At 46.8% G+C, this 11,629-nt stretch overlaps 1 protein-coding gene across 2 annotated transcripts in view; it reads right to left on the bottom strand.

Moving 5' to 3' along the window:
• Nucleotides 1-219: 219 nt before the first annotated feature.
• LOC127387605 (D-beta-hydroxybutyrate dehydrogenase, mitochondrial-like) overlaps nucleotides 220-11,629 on the bottom strand; it is a 14,836-nt gene continuing 3,426 nt past the window's right edge. The window contains exons 2-5 of one of the 2 annotated variants that reach the window (XM_051626168.1): nucleotides 11,423-11,533; nucleotides 7,349-7,490; nucleotides 4,155-4,307; nucleotides 220-2,479 (exon numbers count right to left, since the gene is read on the bottom strand). In XM_051626168.1, coding sequence (XP_051482128.1) covers nucleotides 1,998-2,479; nucleotides 4,155-4,307; nucleotides 7,349-7,490; nucleotides 11,423-11,533 — 888 coding nt within the window. In that variant the 3' untranslated portion in view covers nucleotides 220-1,997. The remainder of the gene's footprint in view (nucleotides 2,480-4,154; nucleotides 4,308-7,348; nucleotides 7,491-11,422; nucleotides 11,534-11,629) is intronic. The other variant, XM_051626169.1, reaches the window with a different exon arrangement.

The following is an 11,629-nucleotide window of genomic DNA, read 5'->3' as shown; positions in this document are numbered from 1 at the left end:
TAACAATGTGTTTGCAGAGGCCTCTCTCTAGCTGCCTTCTGGTGATTAAATGGGTCTTGATAACCATTCTGCTACAGGCAGTTCTCAGTGAGCCTCCCTGGTCCCACTACCTGCTGAACCAGCATCACCTCCTTAATTACTGAGCCAAATTAAATCTTGACCTTAGATGCAACGGAGGTGGGAAAAACAACGTAGAAATGAGCACTGGAGACACAAACATGCTTTACAAATCTCACAGTTTATTTTTCTCTTTGTGCAAATCAGTGCTACTTCACATTACTCAGATTTCACAGTGCAGGGAGCAGGAGCGATTACAACACTTCTTAGGCTGCAGTTCTGTGGGATTGTTCTGGGTTCTGGATCCCAGGCAACCTCTGTGTGCTGATGACCTGGAGTAGAAAAGAACTGCCCAGCCAGCATTCCGGTGGTTGTTACTTGGGATACAAGCTACCTCCACAGCACCTCCAAGGGAAGCCTACTTCCCTCCCCAGGCAAACAGACTCCAAGGATTTACAGCCAGCAGCATACAGAAAGTTTATGGCACAGTTTCAAAGTCAGAGCTAGCAGAGACAGATAAGGAAAGAACAAATGATAAGCTCTTTTCATAGGCACTTAATCCCACATAGGACAAAACAGAGCAAAGTTCAGTAGCGGAAGGAAATGCTGGTCCCTCAACTAAGAAGGCAGGGATCCAGCCTGGCCAGCAGTGCTCAAAGCCCCTTCTGCTCTGCTAGTGGTCACCACTGGGACAGAGGGAACAGGACATGAAGCCAGGCAGTCTCAGCAGATGGAAAAATGATTGAAATCCCTGTATATGGCCAATAGCAGAGACCCTTGGGGATACTGTGCAAAAATAGCTCATACCAGTTATCAGGAGGTTCTCCAAGGAAGCAATCATGGGTGACATGGAAATTTTATTGTGTAATATTAAAAATATAATAATGTGTCACTTAAAGCACCCTTCCAGAACTCATAGTCAGATCACACTGGCTGCACAGTGCCACATCACTGTTCAAATGCAGAGAGAATGAAACAAAAAAATAGATCTCGGAAAACAAGAGCAGCTCCCTCACTAGCAAGAGGGAGCCTTCCATGAGGCAGTGACATGAGGGAAGCAGGGACATGGCTGGACAGTGTCTACCACAGTTGAGTAGTTCAGACACATGTACCTAAGGCTGCAGTCAAGGAGCCTCACCTGTCTGCTACATCATAGTCAACCCTGTCTCACAAAGCTCATTAGCAGTGGGTGGAGAGAGACTGCAAATCCCAGCATCCACAGGGACTGACTGACGGATGGCTCAGACCTCATTCATTGTTAGAAGGGCTTTCCCTGTCCAGCCTGTCCCCAGTCACTGGCTCTGGCACCTCCTGGCCACAGTACTGGGAGGGAAGAACCCTTCTTTGCTTCTGACCACCCCGAGCTAGATATTGAGGCTGTTTAGAGGCAGGGCTGCCATTTTCATGGAATGAACAGACAGTGACAGCCGAGCGGAGCTTCCTAGCAGCATGACAAAAACAATGGAAGGCTGTGTCTGACCCATTTTCAATCAAATGGAAAATTCTGCATGTTTCCCAGTTTAGTTTCTCTCTTTGAGACATCTCATAGCAACAGCTTTGCTCTGCTATTAGCAGCCTGTCCGTGTAAGGAAAAGCAGGAGTCCATTAGTGATCCAAATTTATCACTGGGGGAACTCTGCTGACCTAATTACATTAGCCACATATTTGACCTATTTTGTTAGCCTTCCTCTGCATTTTCCACAGATAAAAGGAAAACACCTTTCAACTTTAATCAGGACAGCAAGGAATACAACGAGCAAGAATAAGGAAAAAGCCATCCTGTTCTCAGCATTCCACAAGACTGGAAGGCATAACCCAAAGGGAAAGCACATGCATCTACAGGGGCAATGCATCAGCAATGGGTGCAGACAGCCCTGACCAGGGCAGCTCTAACCTGTGTGCACATACGAGCACTGGAAGGGTGCTGGAAGGACGGCCACTCACAGGCTGGCTCCAGGGATGTAAAGCCAGTCGGCAATGGCAGTGGGCAGGTGGGTCATGACTTGCAGCCTCACCCACCAGTACATCTCCATGGGATTGTAACGGTTGCTCGGACACGGGGAAGTGAGCGCTTCGGTGATGTCATCCAGGACCAGGGACATGTCCTTCAGGCCACTGTTAACAAAGGACTTCATCAGGGCCACGTGGCGAGTGAAATATTCCCTCCCATAGTCCTCCTGCACGGTGTGGCTGGCTCCGCTCCACAGAGCCTCAGCCTGCCGGTCGACGCCGTCTGCTGTCAGGATGCCTGTGGCTGCCACGAAGTTACTGGGCTCAATGAGGATGACTCTGACACCCCAGCGGTACATCTCCTGCCGGAGGCAGTCAGAGAAGGCTGCCACTCCAAACTTGGAAACACAATAGCAGGACCGAGATGGACTCGCCATCCGTCCCAACATGCTGGTGATATTGACCACACGGCCTAGAGAGAACAGAGCAGTGAGAGGAGATGGGCTGCAGAAGCAGCAGCCAGAACATCCCAGTAAAAAGGTGCTTTGCTGGAAAATCTGAATCTTGAAGAGGCATCCAAATGCCCTGTCAAGGAGCCCTTCTCTCCTGACTCAGGAAAGACTAGCCCTTGCTCTGACCTTCCTCCATGGATGGTATACATACCTGTCTCTGTATTAAAAAGGATTTAAAAGCATACAAGACATTTCCCTCTTCATTTTCAAGCAAGGAAGTACCCAGATCTCCTGAAGCTACTAGATGTGTTCCTTTCACATCAGTGAGCCCCAGCTCCTGTGCCTTGCTAGAGAAGTGCTCCAGCTCCCAGCTAGCCTTGTCAGGAGCTGGAAAGCACACCACATAACATGACACCAAACAAGCGTTCTAGTTCTCTCTGTAAGCACAATAGCTCATCTGCAGCCACTCTGCCTAACACAACTACATGCTTCTAGATCCAAGCTTGATGGCAGAGAACCAGCAGAGGCTTCTCTGAACCTGCAGTACGATCAGCACAGCCTGCTCACCCAGCTGTCCAGCCAAGAGAGCCTAGAGTGCCACATGGCTGAGACAAACAGAGAGGAGACTTGACCTGCTGCAAAGGGGCAGTGCAGAGTAACTGTCCTAACTCCCACCAGCAGCCCATACCACGGTGATTGCAGAGCTCTGGCAGCCTGTGTTAGTCAGATCAGGCACTTTCTAGGGGCAGTAAAAGCAGTGGTCACTCTTCTGTGGATAGCTCTGTCCTTCCTCAAGACAAAATGTATGCAGTTACGGTTTCAGATGCACTTACAAACAGGCCCTTGAAATCTCACCAGCTATTTTTACAGAGAGGATTTTCACAGCCACGGAGCATGACACCCTTCTGCAGCCTGAAATTTTAGCTGAGAAACTAGTGGGTGGCTCTTCTCTCTCATTCCAGATTCGGACTGTGAGAACTATGTGCTGACCTGATGGGTAAGCTACCTTTTGCACCGAGATGGGGCTTGTTTAGTGGGTACTTGCTTTCCAGACATGGTCTCTGAGCAATCTTATCAATATAACCCCTTTCTCTCCTCACATAACACACATCTGTGCCAGCATTTTCCCACACATGCTAAATAAAGAAGCTCTTCAGATTCTGTTCATACATAACTTTTCTTTTTTTTAATATAAATCAAAGACTTGTTGTCTTGTAATACTGTTGTCTTGTAAGATATCTAAGGTGGCTGTTACTGACTGTATTTATTCCACTACTACTGCTCTGCAATGATCTATGAATGAATACCAAGACAGAAGATTCAGTTATCTAAACACAAGCACTTGGTGGACTCTGGACGCCAGGATTATCTTGTCTGGCCTCCAGTCATTTTTTTCTAAAGGTGGTCTGGTGTCCTGTATCATATCTGCCAGCACTGCACAAAGGTCTCTGATATCCTGGGATGTTTAAGTTAGTACCTGCTGTGTAGATGCCTAACTGCCCCAAAAGTGGCCTGTACTAACAAATGCTTACACAGCATGTTGAAACCAGCTGTCTAGTTTGCCTGCATGACTCAGACACCCTCCCTGGACTGCACAGGCATTCCTCAAAGCACAGCCTGAGTCAAGATTTTAGCTAGATCTTTGCTACACTGCAAAAGTTCTCTCTGAATCTTACTACTCTGCCCAGCATGTACCTTTAGCTCTGCGAATGAGGGGCAGGAAAGCCTTTGTCACCCTCACGGTCCCCCACAGGTTGATCTCTGCCACCTTCTTGTAGTTGTCTAAACTTGCAAATTCCACCTCTCCGAAGGTTGAGACACCAGCATTGTTCACCAGGCCCCACAGACCTGCCAATAAACACATAATCAGTGGAACAAGGAAGAGTGTTGCAGAGAAAAAGCCTTTCTTATCATTCAGAGTATCCCAATCCCTTGACAAACAGCTGGGCACTTTTGGAAAAAGAATGCAGAGAAAAATCCAGCAAGGAAATTAAATACACTCTTGGTACACCAGAAGTTAAGCCAGTGGGGCTTGTTTGCAACAACATTAAGGAGAGTGATGGGGTCAAAGGCTGTCCTGGGGCTTTGTATGCCTGGATCTGGCAGACCCTCTTCTATGCCTCCTGTCAGTCCCAGGTTTGTCTTCACTCACTGATTTTATCATGGCATTTGCAGTTTGGAGGGGGCTGGACTGGACTTTCCTTCAATTTAGAAAAAAAACGGGGGAGGGGGTGGGAGAAAGAAAATAAATATATTTGCTTTCTAAATCCCCTTCACAAATCACTGTTTTGGAAATTGTATGGTAGTGATCTGCAAGTTCAAGGCCCAGTTAACAGCTGCTGTATTTGGTTAGGCATTTGTTCAGGTCTTTGGCCTCTCAACCCCAACTACAGCAGAAAATGGCAAACTTAAAACTAACCCTTAAAACTACTAGAATTTTAAAAATAACATTTTGTGCATGAAGCCCTGTCAAAATTAAATTGACTGCACTTACTAAGAGCTTCTGCACTGAGCCCCTTACACGTTCAATACTTAACAGTACTTGACTCTTCAAAGGGACTACTGCAGGAGTCCCAGAGGCAAACATGTGTAGGACTGAGTTCATACTTTATGAATCTGCACAGGACTATGCAGCCATAAACTGCAGAAGGAACAAACAGAAGACCTGGAACAAGATAACACAGTTGCTCCTCCTTAGATGTCCTGCCACACACCATGGTTATTATTTTCACTGTGTAAGTACTCAGTTGGAGTCAGGGCCCCTTTCCACTCCCTGACCTTCCTTTTACCACCAAGAACAAACACAGGGCTAAGAGGCAGTCTTCAGGTCCAGGGAGCTCTGACACTGCTATCAAAAGCACCCACGTCATGCCACCCTGTTGATAAAACTTATCGAGCTCTCTCTGTTATTTTGGACTGTTTAACCTGCTTCTGCTCCATAGCTTCCTTGTCCCAATGTATGAAAGTCCTTTAATAACTTTCAACCTACATTTATTCATAGTCAGATAGTAACCACGTATTGTAAGAAATACAGCCCTCTAAGCAAACTGCAATATTCTACCATTGCCCAATACCAATGGAACTTCTCCTCCTGGTTCATGTTAAGACACCAGCATGTCCTTGCTAGATTGGCTCTCTACTGTCATATCAGCCCTGGAAACACCGCCCTGTGCCCAGCTAGGTTCATTTTCACTGAAGGCTGTTGACTAACAGTGTATAGGGAAACAGAAGTCAAGCCCTACCCAATGATAACAATGCATTAGCCAGTCCCTCACAGTCTGTCCCACAATGGATTTCCCTATTTGCTTCTCACAGCTGCCACTATTCCTGCATCTCCCAGCTCTCACCTGGTGATCCCAGTACCCCTTTTTGCCCTGCACTCCTGTTTCTGACAGAGTGGTGAATATTACTCCAGTTGACTGGCCTCCAACTCTATCCTCCTTCTAGAAAAACTCTTTTCCAATACCTACCAGGCCACAACAGCCCCAGGGACTGTTTGGGGTAATAGCCAAATTGTGGCCTGCAGCAGAAGGCAAGAAAACATTTTGTGTACCTATCCTTACTTCCATTCTTATTAATTCAAGATTCTAAATGCTGCAGTCAGGTAGCTCTACTTCTGCTCTGCCCAAGATGCTGTTGCTGCTGCACTTACTGAAGCTGCCAGCTTTAATGGGTCAAGATAACTGAAGTTCACACTAATCTGGCAGCCAGCACAGAATCTCAGCCTGAACCAGATCTCCTGTGCTGCTGCAAAGCAGCTCTAACCACTAGCAGAAGGCCATGGAAATAGGGTACCTGATGGTGTAATTTGACTGGTAAAAAGAAGCTCTGCAGAGCAAATTTGGCAGGAATTTACCAAACACCACAAAAGACTTAAGCTGTCAGTCCCCTCTGCAAAGTATTCCTGATTCAAAATTTCTCTATAACTATTTCCCATTTCTTGGGAAGGCTAGATTCAGAGATGTTCATGAAAACATTATTTACAATAGCTTGTTCTTGGAATTTCATTGCTCCCCAGTCAGGTCATGTTACAATGGAACAAAGCGCCAATAGGTACTTGGTGGCAGGGCTGTTTGCTGGACAGCAGTGTGTTTATTGAGCAGAGCCTTATCACTATTACTTCTTTACTGTCAACAATACAGTGGGAACTGCATAAGCCTGAAAGCAAACAGGAGCATTCCTGTTGAAATGCATTTAGCCTTATGTACACAGCACAGTGAGAAGAGCTATAAAAGTAGAGCACAAGAACTGTTCTGCCCTGGTTCCTCTGGGGCCACACTTGCTGTGCAACAAGCACCTCTGTGCAAAGCACCTCAGTCTCAATAGTCTCTATGTTCCAGCACTTATTTATTGCGCACTATTTATTGGCAAGCCACAAACCTCAGTCACACTGATGCGCCTGAAAAGAAGCCTTTGCTGCTTTGCACACTGTGCTGGAACAAGCAACTACAGGATAAGGCTCCAAGAGCAGGAGGAACCAGTCCAACTTGCTGATCAAGGATGCAATATTTCTCTGTCCCTGCTACACACATGGTTTTGCAAATACTGCTGCATTTATAGAAGCAACAGAGCTACTCCCTTACAAGCTTTCACTAGGTGGGACATGGCTCTGTGCCACCACTGCTGTCGCTGGGCTCATCAAGGAAAGCTTGAGAAGCTGTGAAGCATGTGACGAGGGCTGGGTGACTGTGTAGGAAGAAAAATCATGGAGAAGGAACATGTGTAGGATCAGAGCCTGTATGTAACTCAGCTACATTTCATGCTTGTTTTAGGAGGAAGGGTGTGCTCACGTAATTTGCATTAATATTAGAGCTACTGTTATTTAGTAGCTTTATACTTGCTGTGAACAAAGAGCCAGCTGTACTGGAAATAGAAAGATACACACACACCTTCCTCTGGCTCCTTTAGCATCCTCTTCACAAAATCCACAGCCCGAGCCACCTCCTGGTCACTGCACACATCCATCTGTAGCACTTGCATGCGATCTGACTTCATGTTCTTCAGCTCCCTGGCTCCATCTCCATTCTCATCCTGTTCAGCAGAAAAGAAAGATGTCCCAGTAAGACAGACAAGGAACAGTAATGCAGCCTGGGGACAGGCATGTTCACATGGACAGGAAACCGAAATCACTGAAATAGCACACAGAAGTGTAAACCTGGTGCACAAAGAGGCACACGAGCTACACAAACCAACATGCAACCCATGGCCATCTTCCTATTCTCTCCAGCACAGCTCCATATCTGGATCAGTGACCCACTGTTCTGAAGGGTGACAAGGTCCCTGCTGTTAGCTCCTCACATGAAAGGTTTCACATCTGTAACACTGTCAAATACTGCACCAGCCTGGCATAACTGTGGGAGACTCCCCACTGCCTCAGTCTCCATGATCTGCAGGTAGCATAACCAGCATTTGTACATAAATCAGAGTGAGATTTTCTAGGCTTAAAAGCAAAAGGCTAATTGGGCACTGTACTCATGTCATCCCAGAATATCGTGTGGCTTCTAACAAAACAGTATTGTCAGAGTACTTTGGAAACAAGACAGCAGGGACACCTTTGGCACAACAGGGTGCACAGGAATACATACACAGTGGAGACCTGCAACAAAACAACAGTATCACAGACATGAGGCAAGTTTTCCCTGGTCACTTCCAGACAGGATTGCTGCCCGAGCCGTGCAGCCTCGCTCAAGAGGTTGACAACAAATAAAAGAGCTCAGATTAGCCATATAGTTCAACAGAAGGCTCAAGACTTAATTCACCAAACTGTTCCCTGAATCACAGGCTCTGCCTCGTTAGGGAGGAAGAAGTTATGAATTGGTGAGTCACCATGCCTGGCTGCCACTCTTCCTTTAGCACTTGATACCAACTCCCACAGTACAAGGGCAAACAAGGTGAGCAACCCTCCCACAGTCACCTGCTCAGCTGCCTCTGCAGCCAGGCTGATGTTAAAAACATGTAACTGTTTAATTTTTCTATATGTAACTCAGGCTACTTAATAAATATATTATACAACATCTCATTTCCACCTTCAGTCCAGTGAACAGTGACACATAATGAAGGAAAAGAGCTGAAATGTGCATCACAGGCTTGAGCAAAACAGAGTAACTCTCAAAAATCAATATATAGTTACACCAGAGTTATCACAATAACAGGAATGAGTTGCTGGCCCCATAGTTGTGTATCATGTCACAACTGACTTATTTCTGGGTATGAAAAAAAGCCAGTAAACAAAGACTCAAAGCTTTCCTGATACACACAGAACACAGTGACATGCTGTGTCCAACACTTTTATAGCCACAAAAAGTAGTATTACAAGTAGTTAATAACATAGTCACCAAAATATTGTATTCCTTTTGAAACGGGTAAGGGTTATAATCATAGAATGGTTAAGGTTGGAAGGGACCTTACAGATCATCAGGTTCCAACCTCCCTGCTATAAGCAGGGACACCTCACACTAGAGCAGGTTGCACAAGCCTCATCCAACCTGGCCTTAAACATCTCCAGAGAGGGGGCATCAGCAACCTCCCTGGGCAACCTATTCTAGTGCCTTGCTACCCTCATGGTGAAGAATTTCTTCCTGATGTCTAACCTAAATCTTCCCTCTTTCAGTTTAAAATAATTGCCTCTCATCCCATCACTACCCTCTCTGGGTTTTGTGATGCCTCATTATATTGGCCTTTGCCACTAAGAACGCAAATGGAATCCTGGAGTGCCCTGCTCCAGCCCAACCTGTTGCCCTGGTACTCTCCCGAGAGGCCTTCAGTGGGACTTCACATTTCCTCCCAGCTCTTGCACTTCCCCTGGTTATCCTGCCCTTGCAGCCCTGGCAGTTCTGGCTGCCCACCCCACCCTCTCACGGCAGCAGCTGCTCCTGGCAGTGAGCCTGACAACCATACAAGCCCTCTCCACCCAGCAGAGGAGCCTTGCTCCAACTTTCAGCTGTCTCCTCCTCCCCTTGCTCCAGCTTCTGCCTGTTTGCCCTTCCCCTTGCTTGCTCCTCTTCCCTGCTGTGGTTTGGAGGATCCCAATGCAGCTGGTGGTGAGAGACAGGCAGATCACACAGGGGCTTGTTAGCAGAGAGCCCTCCTGTGATGGACAGAGCTGTGGCTTTTTCCTAAGGAAGTTCATGAGATTCAGGATTAGGTCCTGGCAAGCACTTGGGCAGCCAAAGGGACACATCAGTGGGAATCAGGAAGCCGCAAACACAATGCTGAACACCCGTGGATCCGGCCCGCTCATTCCATCTACGCCAGTTCCCCCCCACCTCACGGCTGCCTATCCACCCGCTCCTTTCCTGCCTTTCCTGGGCAGAACACCTCGTGTTTGTCATTACTGGATTCCATCTAATTGGATTCAGGCTCCATCCAATCTATCAGGATAATTTTTAACTCTATTCCCCAAGAAGCCTGCAATCCTCCCTGTTCGGCAACGCACACATCTCTCTCGAAGTGAACACTCTATTCCAGGAGGCACTTCCAAGAAAATTTCCCTGAGACTGAGCTGCAGTCACAGGCTCTGCTCATGAGACTATCATGAGGGACTGTGTCAAAACCAGGATACATTCAGGATACATTTATTCCTTCCCCTTTAACAACTCTGCTGCTTAGCCAGAATGAGATTAAATTGACATAGCACAGTCTGTTCCCAGTAATTTAAAAGGCCATCACACTGCGATCTACATATTTGTAAAATGGATGGTTCAGTGTGTTGTATCTTCACCTAATGCACCAAAGGAAGGCTGCCTAGTTGGCAGTTCCAGAGATGTGTCTCCTTTGGGACGGGAAGTGCAGAGGGCTAACTTCAGGGGCATTTATTTTCTTTATGTGATTTCAAATGGAGCCTGGCCTGCTCTGCACTAGCGTGCTGCCTTCTGAACAGCCCCCTCAGACCACTCTATCTCCCCTCTCCTTTCTCTTCCCTGGCGATTGCCTGACTTGCTGTCACCAGAGACAGGCATCCCAAAGCAGCGTATGACATGATTATTGGAGGATTTACAGACCTTCCACATGGAAATTTCCAAATAGTGGCAGTTTTCCAACAGGACTCTCTTACTCTCAAGTTACACAATAAGTCAGCTGATAATAACTTTCCCTTCTGGTGTGGTGGAAGAACGTAACCTCCGCTGAGATCACACAGGCAATGAGGGCCACCTTTTTCTGTTTATTCTCACCCTCTACACTACTCAGGAATCTGTGGTCATCACCCCCTGAGCACCTGGGCTGAAACAGCCATCTTCACATGGAGAAACAAGTGGGTATGAACCAATTTTGAGCAACTCAAGTTAGAAATTACATGAGTTTTGACTATCAAAAGAGCAGAAAAGCATAGTAAGGGTAAAACCCTAGTTGGAGATGGAAGTAGAGGCAGCCCAGTTTATAAAGAGGATTAGACAACCTGCAAGAGCAGAAACCAGGATGATGGGTCTGCAACCCCTTCTGATTCAGTGTGCCTAAACTCATCTTTTACAGTAAGGGATGCTCTCTGCCAAACACAGCTGACAGAGGGTGAGGCCTATAGATATCAGAAAGGTACAGTAAAACAGAACCTGAACAAGGCAGAAGAGGCAGCTTGGAGATGAGTTTGAGGAGAGTGTCTCCAAAGGAAAGTGACAGAATGAAAGACAGCAACTTAGATGTCATAGTGCCATAGCAATCTTGGACTATTAGATTTATTGAGTGTATTGTGGTATTGCCAAGAGGCTTCCAGCAGAGAACAGGGCCCTACTGTGCAAGCTACTGTACACACAGGCAACTCAGACAGTTTCTGCCCTGGAGAGCTCAGAATCACAGGAATGACAAGATGCAACAGGCAGATGAAGCAATGGAAGATGTAATGATCCCTGCCAACTACACTTCCCCCAGGTCTTGGACTAGGGTAAATGGAGGCTGCAGATGAAGACAGTGTCACTTGAGAAGCATTTCTCTCCAATCAGAGAAGAATTTTGATCAGTATTACTACTCACCATGAGCAAGCATCCAGCAAAAACAGTAAATCCCTTTGCGTGAAGCCGTTTTGCCAAGGCATGTCCAAAACCTTTGTCACAGCCTGTTATTAGCACCGCCTTCCCTTTAGCCTGCGTGGAGAAAAGACAATACAAGACCATCAGATACTGCCATGCTGCAGGTACCACCAGTGCTGAGTGACATGGCACAGGAGCAGCTTGCAGCCC

Source organism: Apus apus, chromosome 8 (genome assembly GCF_020740795.1).
Source record: "Apus apus isolate bApuApu2 chromosome 8, bApuApu2.pri.cur, whole genome shotgun sequence".
NCBI lineage: Eukaryota > Metazoa > Chordata > Aves > Apodiformes > Apodidae > Apus > Apus apus.
This window is presented reverse-complemented; position numbering and strand designations above follow the sequence as displayed.